A 16,636-nucleotide genomic window follows, 5' to 3' on the forward strand; every position below is an offset into this window, starting at 1 on the left:
TTGCAGTGTAAACTTGAAAAGAGTTGTAACAATCAGCACACAGAGAAATGCCTTGAGGAAGGAAATTGTCTGTGCTAGCTAGCTTCATTCTTTTTGTTCTTTCAGAACCTTATTTTTGACATTCTGTGCAGTGCTTTTCGTACCTGGAGACTTACTCACAATGTCTGGTCTCTAAACAAAATTAGAAAGTTGTCCTTTAATTATTGACTAAAACCTATTCGATCTCTCACTTAACATTCGGTATACTGTGCTCTGATTGGAGGGAATTTGGTAGTGTGCCATACAACTAGTGTTTTCCAACCAAATCATTTTTTTCTTGCCATTGTAAATAGATGAATTCTTTATCATCATGGAATAAATACAGTTTATGAATAAGTCCCTTTCTGAAATGGCACAGTCAGTAAAACTAACCAGTAATTTCAGCAGATTCGTGACCATGATGCACTTGAAGCATGCCGTGACAATATTGTGCTTGTTACATTCACAGATGAAATGTACTCCATCAGTTTCGTCAGCTAACCTTGCAATGCCAAGGGTGCAGGCTAAATTGTCCATTGCATTCAGAATATATTTGTTGTACTGCATTAAAATTCAGATCTCTTTCTTCATGACCAAAGTAATCTCAAGAGTTCGTATATAAAAAAATGGTTCAGGAATTCATGCCTAATATAACTTTTGTGGTAAATGACCCAGACATCCTGTGAAAATGAAACCACATATTTGATTTTACTCGCTCTACATGCAACAGAAAATTGCACAGTCAAACATAAGAGCCCATTTTGAAGCAAAAGGAGGATTCACTTTCAGCTTTTAGATTAGCAATATCTATGAGCATGTCTACCGTTTGGGGAAGATCGACACTGCCATGGTCAATCTTACAGTGTTCGATTTAGTGTGTCTAGCGAAGACACGCTATATCTATCTCAGAGGGTGCGGCACCCCTGTCGGTGCTGGTAGTCCTGTTCCTCACATGAGTAAGGGAAGCGGAGGGGAGAGTTTGCTCCCATCAACCTCCTGCTCTGGGGTCGTCAATTTAAGGTATGTTGATTCCAGCTCCAGTGTAGGCCAGGCCTAAGGGACTTAATCTACCTATCGTTGCACAGATCCCTTTGAAATCATTGGGAGCTAAATAAACAAACCCAACAGAATTACTCCCTGTCAGAATATATACTTACTTAAGTGAAGTGCTTACCATGTTTGTCCCCTTGGCCCAAAATGTCTCGAAGACTATTGAAAGCTCCCTTTATTGAATCCTGACTCATAGGGATAGGAGAAGTGATCTGGATACAATAGGATGGAACCAAACAAAAACTCTTTTGAGTCTTTAAAATGTTTAAGAGCAAGCTGTAATGTTCCTCTTCTTGGTTTTGTCTATTTCTGGAAGTGCTAGTACTAAAATAACATGGAGGAGGCTATTCTCACAGTATTATTTCCATTCCAAACTGATTAGGAAATCCTCAGAATTTTATGCAAAAACCAGTTCTGACCAATTTTCTCTAGAGTTCAGTATCTAGTTGAGATGCTGACAATCCGTCATGACATTTTCAGTCATCTAACTTGTTTGTTGTCTTTTAAAAAATTTCTTTTACTGGGATTAATGAAGTAATACAGCATGATGTATGTGTAGTGAACATAAGGCTGTGTGAAATATTCCTGTTTACAAAATAGTATATTCTGTGTTATATTTGACAAATTATATATGAGATGAAAACCTTATTTTAAGAAATATGCGGGAAATATACTGTGTGTGTTTGAATAATTGTCATGTCTAGATCTCCATTAAGCCCCATTACACAATATTGTCTTACTTTTCCTGTAGAAACATGTTACAAAATTTGAGAGAGCCTCCTAGTCTAATTATGCTCGGTTATTTCATAGAGTCAGGAAAATTCAGATATTTTGGGTGCTGTGACATTGGGGTGCTCTGGTTGAAGAATAACCTTTGGTAATAACTACCAAGTGTAGGCTGAGGTTGAAAGCTCCTTTAGAACATGTTGGATTGTGAATAGGATGTGTTTGTTATGGCATTAGATCTCAATGTTTTGATTTTTGTAGAATCATAGAATACTAGGACTGGAAGGTACCTCGAGAGGTCATTGAGTCCAGTCCCCTGCCCTCATGCCAGGACCAAATACTATCTAGGCTATCGCTGATAGACATTTATCTAACCTACTCTTAAGTATCTCCAGACATGGGGATTCCACAACCTCCCTGGGCAATTTATTCCAGTGTTTGACTACCCTGATGGTTAGGAACTTTTTCCTAATGTCCAACCTAAACCTCCCTTGCTGAAGTTTTGCAGTTGTTAGTTGGGTATCACTTGCATTCTGGGTAAGTCTCAATATAAGACTTCTTGGATGTGGCGAGCTTAGTTTACATCTTAAAAATGAATAGTAGAAAGGTACATCTTGTGCGTGAAATAGGCACTTTCAAGCATTTATAACTTTAAAGCTACAGAGTATTTTAAATCAGAGTATTTTAAAAAATCTTAATGAATAATATAAAAGCAAGCCAAGTTTAGCATTGCAACGTTAGTCAATTCTAAATTAACCTAGCTCAAAAGTTCCTGAGAGAACATGTGAGAAAAGTACCTTTGTTTAATGTTTGAGTAACTCAAATGAATTGAGCAAATTTGCAGAACCCTTCCATAAATAAACAAACAGACAAATTAAACCTTTTGTATTGGGCATGGCCAAATTTGAACACAAAAGGCATTTGGAAATTTGAAATGCAACTTTAGTTGTTGAGAGGACTACCTGTATTCTCTTTGATCACAAGCAAACAAAGCATTTAAGCATGCACAAAATCTTAAGTATATGTGTGGTCCCATTGACTGGTCCCACTGAGCTGTTTATAGTATGTAGATACATATTGTACCTAGAGTAAGTTTGCAGGTATTTGTGACAACAGAGCTCAGACATTAGCAGATACTCCTGTAAAATCTGACTCGCAGACTTTAATTTATAATGCTGCAACTTCAATGACAATAGAGGGGTTCTATTAATCAGGAGCAGAATTTGGAACATTCATTCTCTTGCGCACCCAAACACACACACACCGCGACACAAACTATATATTATAAAAATTCCCCATTACGTACAATTTCTGCATGTCTGGCCAGATATGAACTTCTTAATTAAAGTCTTTTTCAGATCAGAGACAAAAATCAAGGATGTTCATACTCAAAAGACAAAAGTTATACAAGTGCAGTTGATATCTACCTACCTTCCTTCCTGTTTAACCTGATTCTTTCCAATTTGTGAGAACTAGTTGTCTTGACATTATTAAAATTAAAAAGAAAATACCCACTAAAGAAGTGGTGTACCTACAATATGTATCATACAAAGCTAGTTAGATATTATGTGCATGCTTCTGTCAAGATATACGGTGTATGAGTTGATATCCTGCACATAGACTCCTGCTCTGATTAAGTGCCTGTCATTTCTGTGGGCTACCAAAAATAAAACAATAGCAGTTGATCAGTGGTAATGTGTTTTAACATATTCCTAGTAGCTGGCAGACTGGCAATTGCAAAACAGATGCTCAGAGCACTACTTGAAAGTTCTAGTAGAGTCTTAATGGAATGCTGATTGTGTCTCAGATTCTTGATACTCAGTAATGTGGGTCTTGAAACCAGTATCAACAGTGAACTTGTTATGCCATCATTTCATTTCTAGGAAAGTAGAAAAATGGAAAATTACATTTTGTCACAAGATCAGGCACCTAACTGTCCCCCTTTCTGTTTTGTACAATGCTATTTTTATCAAGCGCTTTGCTAGAAATTGAAATGTGGTTTTAAAATGAGCATGTGTTTACAAAGAAAATGAATGTATGTGCTCTCAGTAATGCCTCTGCAATGTAATGCAATGCTGCAATGTAATACAATGTTAAGTGCTTTTATCTAATATTCTTGGGTTTTTTCTCTTTCTCCTGACCCACTCCTTTCACAGTGCTGCACACCCAGGGTCCTATTGATGGAAGTCTTTATGCTAAAGTGAGGAAGAAGAGCTCTTCAGATACTAGCATCCCCAGTGGAGGACAGGGGGTTCCTGTGACCAGCAGCCCTGATCACAGTGACCATACTTTATCTGTCAGCAGTGACTCAGGACACTCAACAACTTCTATAAGGACAGACAAGACTGAGGAGCATCTACCACCGGGCACCAAACGGGGCTTGAGCCCACAAGAGAAGGCAGAACTGGACCAGCTACTTAGTGGCTTTGGCCTAGAAAACTCAGTCAGCCCCCTCAAGGATATGACTGATGCCCAAAACAAGTACAGTGGGACTCGCCACATAGTGCCAGCTCAGGTGCATGTGAACGGAGACACCAAACTGAAGGATAGGGAGACAGATATTCTGGATGATGAGATGCCCAGCCATGACCTTCATAGTGTGGACAGCATCGGGACACTGTCCTCTTCTGAAGGGCAACCCTCAGCCCACCTTGGAAACTTCAGCTGTCACAAGAGCAGTCAGAATTCGCTGCTCTCAGATGGCTTTGGAAGCAACACTGGAGAGGACCACCACAGTGCTCTGGCTCCAGACCTGGGAATAGGTGTGGATCCCCTGTATGAAAGATCATTCGGAAATGGTGAGCCAAAGCAATCCCAGCAGCTGCAAAGGAATCCTCCTGTCTCCACTCAGCCTCAGGCTTATGGCCCCAGTAACTACTCTACTCAGACCTGGGTGCGCCAACAGCAGATGGTCACGGCTCACCAATACACCTACTCCCCAGAGAGTGAAGTAAGGCTTGGCATTCCTAGCACTGCAGAAAATTCAAGCAATGTGCAGAGCCAACCCAGAAGCCCCGACACACCCACCCGGCGAGCCAGCAGCAGAGATGCTGTGCAGCGTGGAATAGGGATCATGCCAACTTCCGGTGAAGTAGCAGAACACCCAGGGCCTGAGGCTTTTAAATCTAGATTGGTAACTGAAAAAGACACAAATGGCCTGGCTCAAGGAGTGAACGTAGAGGGCTTGCCTTCCTCTCCTACTCTGGATATCGACCAGTCAATTGAGCAGCTGAATAGACTGATCTTGGAGCTGGATCCTACATTTGAACCTATCCCGACCCGCATTAACTCAGTCTCCAGGGACACAAGTCAAGTGAATGGTTTCCCCAGCCCTGATGGGGATGTGGGAGGGCTCAGCGTGAGCCCTGGGCTCCGTGAGAAAGGAGAGGTCACAAACAGGAATCTTTCCAGGCATGGTAAGTTATTTTAATAACACATGCATGTAATGCTTTTCCCAGCATTTTTTTCTTTTGATATCGCTCAGCAGGAACAGAGGTCATTGCTTATTACTTTCAGATGATTGTCAGTGTGAGAGAAATTATCTCTGCTACCCTTTTTTCATAGTGATCTGTGGAATGACGGGATGAAAATGAATTATCATTCATCATTTTAAAAAAAATTTTCTTTCAAAATCATTAAGTGCTTTAGGATGCTACACTCTGAGTTGTTTTTTTACAATGTAATACTTCACTGAACAAAACCTCAGTGTTCGGTAAAGTCCCCTGGAAGAGCCACAAGCACGATTGTTGCTGTTCTGCCTCTGAGGAGAGAATTTTAAAAAATAGACAATCCCATTAATTGCAATGCAAAGCAGTTTTGTGGAGACATCAGCAGTAACATTGACGTTAAGGTTGCACTAAAATTTCCACATTAATTCAAGCAGAAATCCCTCTGTTGTATATATTTCTGAATTAATTTCATTTCCACCACATTTGGCACAATAACTCTTCATGGTTCACTTCATGAACTCCCTATGAATATTTTCATGAAAATATTATACTAACTTTGCAGATCAAATATTTTAAAATGCTCCTTTTTAAATTTTTTTTGCTCTTTTCTTTTTTCCTTTGGGTTTCCAGTAGCTTAACAACTTCATTCATTGCCTCTGGTTTTCACCTTAAACTGACCACAAACACCAGTTACTGAAAGAACAAACTACAGCACCATTCTGCCTCTTTGTATCACCTGCATATCAATACTAGAATATACAACTTTGCAAAATGATAAACACTACTATCACAGCCTATTTCTATTTAATAATAAATTAAAATTAATTTCTTTTATTAACACAATACTAAGCATATTAACTGTCAGTTAAAAATCTACACCATTCACACTAACCATCTCTTTTAGATTTAGGGGATAGGGCATTGGCCCAGGCTGCTATTTTGAATAATTCAAAAAAATGGCCATGCAACTCCATGTTGTAGCAGTTAAGAGTTTCATATTTTGAATGGGTGTGGAGGGAAGAGGTATTTGTTTCTTATGGGGTGGGTGTTGGTGAGATAATGTGGAGGTAGTGAACTCATAGTTGCACCTTACAAGAGATGGCTGAGGAATAGGGATTTCTTGGCTTTTTATAATTTGTCCTGGTGGAAAATTTATTTGAGTAACTTCTACTGGATTTCAACACAGAAGTTTTGTTCAGGGGAATATCTTTGACTGAAATACATTTCTTTGTAATGGACTTGAATCTTATAAATGTTTAGTTCAGTGGTAGAAATTAAAAGTGAGATCTGCCCATTATAAACTAGTCTACCCTTTGACATCCTTGAATGTGGGAAATGGGTTGGCTACCTTAGCGTACTTCATTTACAGTCCAAAAACACATACAGAATCATCAGTAATTTACAGCAAAACTGGCCTGCAAAAAGGCCCAAGTATTAATTGGCCAGTGAATGAGACCAAACTGTCCTTTAAATCTTCATTACTTTAATTTTGAAGACTCCCATTGTCTATGATATTTAAGTGTGGTCATTAGTTGAGGAGACTTTAAAATCTAGGTGATAAAAAGAGTAATGTTTACCAAACTACCTTCAAGACTAAAAAATAAAAATTTGGACCCAGTTGTAGATCATGTCTATATTATAGTTTCTGCCAGCATGGCAACATCAGCTAAGAGTATGAAAAATTCATACACCATGGCTTTGCAGGCCAAGCCTCCTAGTGTGTAGCTAAACTAAGACAAAAGAAGCTCTCCGCTGTTGTACCCTCCTCTTCTGGGTTTGTCTATTCTAGATTTGTAGGGTGACTTCTAGTCATAGTTTCTATGCCTTCGAGAGGATGTTTGTGTTTGGGAAAAATTTCTTGAGAAAAGGTTAACCATTGAGATGCTTTCTTTTTGTATCCTTGCTTCCATTTTCAGAGCCTGATTCTGCCAGTGTTATTTGTCTCGGCTTGACAAAACCCTGGCTGGGTTGATTTAGTTGGGATTGGTCCTGCCTTGGGCAGGGGGCTGGACTTGATGACCTCCTGAGGTCTCTTCCAGATCTATGATTCTATTATTCACGTTAAGTAGTATCTTACAACATGAATCACCTCACTGAAATCAGTCAGAACTGGTTGGTAAAATATAGGACATAAGAATGACATACTGTGTCACACCAGTGATCCATCTAGTACAGTATCCTGTCATTTGACAGTGGCCAGTACCAGGTGCTAAAGAGGGAATAAACAAAATATGGTACTTTTGAGGGATCCTACCCCGGGTTGTCCAATTCTTGTTTCTAGCAGTCAGAGCTTCAGGGACACCAAGAGCAAGGAATTGCATTCCTGATCATCTAGAACTGTAAGCACGGATGGACCTATCCTCCATGAACTTATCTAATTCTTTTTTGAACCCAGTTATACTTTTGATCTTCACAGCATCTCTTGGCAGTGACTTCCATAGGTTGACTGTGCACTGTGTGTGTGTGTTTGCTTTAAAGCTTCTGCCTGTTAATTTCATTGGATGACCGTGGTTCTAATGTGAAGGCATAAATAACACTTCCTTATTGAAAGTACAGTCCCACAAGCATACTCTTATTCTTCCAAAGGCTTTTTCAGACAGTCATGCATAATAAATAAGTTTGTGGAAGGAGGATTGTATGGGATTTCTGCATTTATTCAGGTTTGATACCAGCAGAACCTATTGTGTCATTAGAGCTCCCTAGGGCTTCAAATATGAATTTACAAACCTTGAAAAAGACTTGAAATAGTAAAGTCCAGAAATGTAGGTCCAACCTACACGGCAGAACATTCAACCAGCCAGACTGTTGAATACAAAAGAAACAACCTTTATGGAGACCCCCCCTAGACACCTTAGAATTCTCACATGCTTGGGAAAGTTAAATAAGGTCTCGCGGTTCAACAGATTCAGATTATTTTGAACTGTGGAAGGGAAGTTTCGAAGATGCGGGGGGGGGGGGGGGGAGAGGAGGACATAGAAAATGTCCTTTCACCGGTCTTCTCTTCCCTTTTAGAACAGGGGCTCGATAACTAAGCTGTCGTTTTGGCCACTGCTGTGCAGTATGGAACTGGGGGAAATGTAGTCACTGGGGTAGGCAGGTCTCACTGAGACTGTTTAGGACTTTGGATTTCAAAGCAGCACCTTAAACTCAAGTTAGTTGTTTTCATTCTTTTTGAAAGCAAGTGTGTCTGTGGCACATTTAATGAATGTGTTCAACAGGGAATGCTGCAACGTTTAATTTTAACCTAATTAAGAATAAACTAGGCTCGCTGTGACTAAAAGCTGTTAAATGTCTCTGGATTCAGAAGCGAGGAACGCCTGATAAATCTGTATCTGTCACCGGTGATTTCTTTAATAAACAGGCAGACACCAAATTTAGGGCCAAACCATATATTGTCAGATTGTTCAAAAACAGCATACACAAGAAATGGCAAACAGAAATACAAACCCACCCTAACCTTAGAAGAAAGAAGACAGAAAATCCCCAAACAAAAGAAAATATATATTATAAATGGTTGATGTACAGCCGTTGCTCACGACTGTTAGAGAAAAGAAACTGCCCCCCCCCCCCAGTAAAAAAGTTTGGCCAGGCCGCTCTTGTTATAGTGGGCTGCAGTACTCCTTGAGAGAAACCGGCCGCACCCTTCCTGCATATCATCGCCTTTAGAAAAAGGAAAGGTGTGAAAAGGGGAAAATAGCCTCAGACTCTCCCACCCATCACCTTGGCGTGAGAACTGCGGGGCTTATCTGGTCGCATGAAACCTTCACAGTTTTGGCCCAACCCCTGGGACACAGACCCCCCACTTGGTGACCATTGGGCCATATATGGTAATATGCAAGCGCGGGAAAGCGATGTGCAGATTTGGGGATAAATACCCATCGCACAGTTCGCTCTAGGATGTCTTCGCAACACACGTACCACTGTGCGTGTGCATTCTCGTATACTTCAAAGCGCTGCCGGCCTGATCAGCTGATCAGCCACCTCCCTCGACTCTCGGGCGTAACCAAGGCCTTCGCAACTGAACCGATATCTGTGAAATGTTCCGTGTGCTGAGTAAGTTGGTATGTATGATTTGATTTTTTCCTGTTGTATAAGCTTAGTGTTGAAGTTGTTTTTGGGTAGTACAGGCAGTCCCCGGGTTACGTACAAGATAGGGACTGTAGGTTTGTTCTTAAGTTGAATTCGTATGTAAGTCGGAACTGGTACATATTGTAGGGGAAACTGTAGCCAAACATTTCTCCAGAACTCAGTTTTATTCTCCCACACCTCACTTCCCTCAGTCCTTTATTCTCAAGCTGAGGTGTCTGCTGAGAAAAGCTGTTCCGCGTCTCCCTGGTCTGCTGTGGGGAAGCAGCTAGTGCGGGGTTGCCTCACCCCGTTTGTAAGTAGGGATCCGATGTAAGTCGGATCCATGTAACCCGGGGACTGCCTGTACATAAGAGTTTGTAGTTATCACTGTTATTTAATTACTGTAGCTGGATAGTTAAAGATTAGAGACTATTCCCCTTGCCATTCCCATCCTTATATCTCTGACACGTTTTACTAGAAGCCATAGAATAAATATAATAAATACTGTAAATTCATTATTAACACGGTCTATTAAAAATCTTAGAATAAATACTATAAATTCACCACTGTGATAAATAAATATTTTTTATTTGATAAAACTGTCCACCTGGTTCTGTCCTTCCCCCCTTGGGTATTCATTATCAGACCTGTGATTCTCGTGACATGGCATCACGAACAGGATGCCCGTGGGAAGATAGAACTAATTTAACCCCGGAAGATTTACTCTTCCATGCCCAGTATCACCAAATCACCAACACAGGTGACAGCATACTGCAGCGACCCCCCCGTCATGCCCTTAAGGCTATGGAGTCCTGCATAAAAAAGGCAGGAGCCTCTGTCTCTCCCTCGACATTCTACCCTGACTTAGAGACTGGGGGCCGAGCACACACCTTAGCCGCCAACGTAGCTGCCACCCTCGTAAACGCACGAACGCGCCATAAGTTAAAACCTGATACTTATGAACCTCACCACCTTTTAGGAGCACTATACGGCCAGTTCATAACCGCACTGCGCCTAATAGACCAGTACGAAGTTACTGCACGAACAGTCACACAGCAAATGTGCCCCACAAACAGTGCTAGAGCTGGCGGCACACAAAACCCCGTTGAGGAACCAAGACCACCTCTACCCAACCCCCCCCCCCCGTACCCGTCCGCCCCACTCCTGCCCGAAAAATCTCCCGCCCCCGCCGAAGAAGATAACCAGCCCCGGGAGGTTTGCCCAGTGGTGGTCACCAAGCACCTGGTGGACCAACAAGGTAACACCACAACTCAATCCATCGTCCGCACCTGCACCGCGGCGGAAAGGAGGGAACTGGCTGAAGCCACCCGTAGACGCCCCGGAGAACCGGTAGTCATTTGGTTGGGGTGCGTCTCCTTAGAAAATGGTAGCAAAATTGTAGACTTGGAGGAGTGCACCTATTTGGTGTGCAACGCCAGTTGGCATAGCGGGGCAGGAAACCCCATCATTGTCCAACGCAATAATGTTTGGTCAATCCCTCTCCCCTCTGTGATCACCCAGCTCATGGGCACCACGCTAGCCTCATTTAACATCCCTCGTGGAGCTGTAAAAGCTCCGCAAGATCTAATGTCTGGCATAGCTGGACTCTCTATAGTTGTTTGGAGTCCTGCAAGGCACCCCCTCAACCTGACACCGGCCCAACAGATGGGGGGGCAGCCACATAGATTTGTCAGTGACATCTCACAAATCCTGATTGCGGGAATAGCAATAGATGCAGTTTGTGAGGCCACAGGGCATCCAGATGCTGGCCAAATAATGTGGTTACGCACTGTTGTTGACCAACCATTAACTAGCTTGTACATCATAATAGATCAACGACCTGCAACGCTGGGGCTAGTGTTAAGTCTTAGTGGAGGATAGGTGAGGAGATCCCTCGAAACTGGTATCCAAGCCTTTCCAACACTGGACCATCCAGGAATCCTCGACCTCTCGGACTATAGTTCTCCACTGGATCCAGGGGCGAATGACTCTTCAGTACATTCACTTAGTCCAAAATGGTGGTGGCGGTGATGTAAATGTCCAACTGCCACTATCCCTGGCCTCAGCCTCCAAACGTGGGACTTCTCCACACGCAGGTGGCCCACAGGATAGCTATACAGCTGAGCCCATACTACTACACTCATGATGATGATAAAACTCAACCACTCTCACTCACTCATACATACATAGGCACAGACCGACGGAGTAGACAAATGAACAACTCACTCACAAGTGAACCAAGCAAACGAATGAACCCGAACAGAACAGAGGGGTTTTATTAACATTTGGGCGGGAAAAGATCTATGGGGGTGGAGTGCATAATTTGGTGACGTGTGCATAGATTCCATAGGGTGGTGTGCACTTGTGAAGAGCCATGTGCAACTTTTGTATGGTGTGCAGTTTCTAGGGGGCCAAGTGCACAATATCTGAGAGGAGTGCAAACGAGGATTGAGTGCAAACGCTGGCTTTGGCGGGAAAACTCCTCCCTGCTTTCATGGTCACACAAAATGGAACCCATCAGAGCCTCCATTTTAACTACACTCCCTGACTATAACACTCATACATTTATCCATGGTAACAAATGCAAGCTATTTCCTCTGTTCTCATTGGAATAAATGGCAGTTACTGAATTATTAGCTACTGCAGATGAAATTGTCATGTGGAACAGAGTATCACCAGATTAAAAAAACCCAACCTCACTTAGAATATATTAAGTACCTATTATGTTTTATCCTGTAAGAGGTGTGAGTAGAGATTTTTATGCCCTGGGAAGTGTTCCTCCCTCCCCCACAGATTTGCTATCTTTGTTCTTCCTTGATCACTTCAGAAATGAAGACTTCTCTAAAAAATCAAAAGTTTCTGGCTCTCATGGGCACAGAAGATATGAACCAACTGTAACCAGTGTTGGAACCTTGAGAGCAGCTGGTGCTGATCTGCTGTTGGGTCTGTAGGGAGAGCACTGCTCACTGTGCCTCCGTCCAGTACCAGAGCAAGCTGCATGGGCTCTAGGTTTGTGATTCCCACTGGCATAGGCTCAGGGGGGAAGAAGATCATTGATTTCTCCAGGCTCACAGTATGCTGATACAGGCTTGTTCCTTCCTTGCTATCATCTTGGCGGAGTCCAAGTTCAGTACCCTTCCAGGCTCCAGTATCTCTCTCCAGAGACCTAGCAGATGGATCTGAAGACAGGAGGAGAGGAAAGAGAGGTGACCTATGTGGGATGGAGAGAACCGACAGGACTGAACCGTGACTGAGTGAGGCTGTCGGGAAGGATGACTCACGGAGCATGCTGTGACTCAGCAGCTGTGGAGCGGAAGGGAGTTGAGTTGGGCTCTATGTGACTGCATTGGGGGGAGTTGAAGGGTGAGTGACCAGTGGAATGGTGCGTCTGGCACGTGTATGAGAAGCAGCCGGGAAGTGTCCATGAAAAATGGAATGTGTGTCAAAGAGTACTGAAGGTGAATGTGTTCTTGGATGTGGGTGGCTGACCTGCACACATGCACATGTTTCTCTACATTCACATCCACACACTGACACACACTCACTCTCTCACTTATTTGTCCCCAGGCATTGTCTCTCTAATACACATATCCTGAACACATGTGCTTTCTTTTGTGCAGGTACAACTGCTTAACAGAAATTTAACTTCTTTGTTCCCTGGCTTTATCCAGCCAAATTAAAAGCAAACACTTGGTCACCTCTTGACTCCCTCTTTATTTCTTGTATGCTTCTACTCCTCAGTAATTTAAGAATTAACTGACAAAACAGACAGCATATGCCTCTGAGTCACCTCCCAGGGAGAAGAATAGAATAGCTGGGTTTGAGCATCATGATTGAGAGAGATATCTGTGCCTGTCACCAGTAGGGATATGAACATGTATCCGAGTACATGGTTAACTGATGAGCTTGAGCTCGTCGGTTAACCCTCTTGATTACATGCACCCAACCATGCTGCCTCTGTAACAGTGTCAGTAGGGGGAAGGAATGCAGGAGCTGGTGTGTGGGAAGCCAGCTTTTAAGCCGGCTCCTGGTGCATGCTGGCACCTGTGGAGCTGCGTGCTTCCCTGCATGCTTGCCGCTGATACAGAGGCAGCAGCGTGAGGGTGGGGAAATGGGCACCTGCTCCAGCCGTCCACTGTACATGTAAACGTGTAACCACTGAAAAAACTGAGTGGTTACACGTTTACACCAATAAACAGATTTTAACACCTTTAGTCACCATGTGTAGACAGATTTGAAGAATGAAACAAGTATACTGCAGTCCCTTTGTTATAGAGCAGCTGTCAACGTAGTTGTGACAGTTTTCCCCATATATGGGTTATTGCTTTCTTTAAGTATATTCCATGTAGTAAGCCTTGATTGAACAGTGTGGGCCTGCCCTGTTTACACAATGGAGGATATTGGCTTCTTGCTTTCCCAGGGAACTTTTGTTTAGCTTGGTTCTGCAAAGGTAGAATTTAAAGATGCCCCAGAGAGCTGAGGCAGTTAATTGCATAAAAATTAAGTTTAAAGAAAGTGGCAATAGCAATGGTAAATGTGGCATACTATTGGATTGTATGAACAGATCCTCCCCTCAAAAACAAAAGTCTAGATGCAAACTGAATAAAAATGAAGCAGCTATTCATCTGATTACCTGTGTCTGGAACATCTTCAGAGGCCTTTGGGTAATGGAAAAATACAGCTTTGAAGGGAATCCAAGTCCTAGTGCCATAAATCCTGCAACAAAGTATCTGTTATAGGAGAGAAAAATCCTTTGACTTAGCTATCTTTCTAAAATAATGATTTGAGCTATTCCAAATGTTCCCTTCTGTTATGTTCCTTCTGTTATGTTCAGTGGGAAAGCAACTTGATTAATCTGAAAGGCTTTGTAAAGTGACAGGAGAATGTGGCATGTCCAAATACAATGTCTAAGGATTTCTGTATGGCTATGGATGTTACTGTACTAAGCATATCCCATAGGCCAGGGTTTTCCAACCTATGGGTTGGGACCCAAATATGGGTCTCCATTACATTTCAAAAGGGTCGCCAAGTGTCTCCCCAGGTGGCTCTGCCTCTTCTCTTCCCGCCGTTTTTGAATTGCCTTGGGTCACCAAGTCTTCCTGAATTGTCAAAATGGGTCCCCATCTTGAAAAGGTTGGGAACCGCTGCCATAGACCAATGTAGGTGACCTAATTTACAGTGGTTGAGTTCCACTGACTTCAGCTGAGTTACTGCAGATTTACATTTAGTGTGATAAGAATTAGTGTTACTATGCAAATATTAGAGATGTAAAATCCTGTTTAATTGGTTACCTGATTAAACCTGTTGTTAACCTTACACATCCCTAGTAAATATTGGTTTTTAATTTAAGAACATAAGAACAGCCATACTGAGTAAGACAAAAGGTCCATCTAGCTCAGTATCTTGTTTTCTGTTAGTGGCCAGTGCCAGATGCCCCAGAGGGAGTGAACATGATCTCTCTCCTGTCACCCATTTCCAGCCCCGACAAACAGAGGCTAAGGACACCATTCCTACACATTCTGGTCAATAAGTATTAATGAACCTATCTTCCATGAATTTACCTAGCTCTTTTCTGAATCCTGATAAAGTCTTGGTCTTCACAACATCTTCTGACAAGGAGTTTCACAGGTTGATTGTACACTGCATGAAGAAAAACTTCCTTTTGTTTGTTTTAAACTTGCTACCTGTTAATTTAATTTGGTGACCCCCTAATTCTTATGTTATGGAACAAGAACATAACTTTTCCCTATTCACTTTCTCCACACCTGTCATGATTTTATAGACCTCTATCATATCCCCCCTTAGTCTCCTCTTTTCAAAGCTGAGAAGTCCCAGTCTTTTTAATCTTTCTTCATATGGAACCCATTCCAAACCTCTAATCATTTTTGTTGCCCTTTTCTGAATCTTTTCCAATGCCAATATATATTTTTTGAGATAACAAACATTGTTTTCTCCAAATTTCAGTTGTGTTGATGTTCCCCCAAATTTTTCTTGAGTACCCTAAGTGTACTTGTACCGCTGGTTGAGAAACACTGTTGTAGGCAGTGCAATGTGCTCTTGTACAGAGTCAGTCCTGATTAATCCATGTGTTAGGTACTTCAGATTGACTGTAGATTTGAATATTTAAGCAACGTACATATGAATAGCATGTTAATCTTATTTTAATGAAGAAGTCTATTCTCTTTCAGTATGCATGAATAATTCATTAATCTTAATGATTAGTTACTGTGGCTGCACAGATAGATAATAGAATTATGTAGCTTAATTTGTTCAGAGTCTTATTAATTGTACATTTTGAGCATTTTAGAAAATGGTGACTGATATATTGCTAATTTATCAGGTAATTAATGTTTGCTCCTTATTGGTGTCCATTAGGATGATAACTGGAATTTAATTAAATATACAAAACAGCACACATAATTTGTTGGTTTTTTTTAAACAAAATAATCTCAAATGTTTTGTATACATAACATTCTGTTATCAAAAAGTTTCACATTTACAACTAAATGATTATTTTAAAAAAGAGATTAACTGAAGCGAGTGAATTAAACTGATTATTGTTCTCAGATTGATCAGAATATCAGATTTGCCTTAAATGAAAGAGGCTGGAAGTTGTTTTTACTTGCCCAAGTCTCTGGAAAATAAGACAGTCTCCTAAATTACTTTGGTTGTTCTTCAGACTTTTGAAGCTACCTCCCCTTTTGTTTTTATTCATGTACTGAAAGGGAAAAAAATGAGTTTTCCTGCTTTTTCAAATTCCAATCAATTTCTCAACTTTGAATTAGTCCAAATAAAGAATATATGCTTTCTGTGCCTGCAGAAAGAGGCTATTGCTATTGAAATTTTGTTTTCTTAGCAGATTTTGGTTCCAGGTGTTCAGCCAGTGACTTCCATCAGTTCTAGGGATGTAAAATTTCGATAATTTGCATTGACTGTTCGATTAGTCAATAAGGGCACTTCCACCTTTGAAGTATAGCAACAGACAAAAGTGCTGAGGGGAGCACGTGGCCAATGGGGAACTCAAGCAGCTCCCCACCGGCCTCGTGCTCCCTGTGGCATTTCAAAGCGGCAGCACCGCATGGAGCCTAGATTAGGCTGGGGACTCTGAGTCTAGGCTCCACGTGGCATTTCAAAGTGGCAGTGCTGCATGGAGCCCGGAGGAAACTTCGCATGCTTTCCCACCTTCAGGCCAATTGGGACCTGAGGGTGGGGAAGTATGTTCAGTCATACGCTTTTCAAAGCAGCTGGCAGCTCCCTCTAGATTTCATGTGCCCTTTGCAGAGGCAGGGAGCTGCCAGCTACTTTGAACAGCAAATGACTTCACA

General features: G+C 41.9%; 1 protein-coding gene across 10 annotated transcripts in view; it reads left to right on the forward strand.

Annotated features, from left to right (window-relative positions):
* TNS3 (tensin 3) overlaps positions 1-16,636 on the forward strand; it is a 427,787-nt gene that overhangs the window by 320,953 nt on the left and 90,198 nt on the right. For all 10 annotated transcript variants that reach the window (XR_012901850.1, XM_006136339.4, XM_006136336.4 and 7 more), the window contains one exon: positions 3,951-5,210. Coding sequence is in view for 9 of the 10 variants with exons in the window: in XM_006136339.4 (XP_006136401.2) it covers positions 3,951-5,210 (1,260 nt within the window). In the remaining variant the exon portion in view is untranslated. The remainder of the gene's footprint in view (positions 1-3,950; positions 5,211-16,636) is intronic.

Source organism: Pelodiscus sinensis, chromosome 2, assembly GCF_049634645.1.
Source record: "Pelodiscus sinensis isolate JC-2024 chromosome 2, ASM4963464v1, whole genome shotgun sequence".
In the NCBI taxonomy this organism is placed as follows: Eukaryota; Metazoa; Chordata; order Testudines; family Trionychidae; genus Pelodiscus; species Pelodiscus sinensis.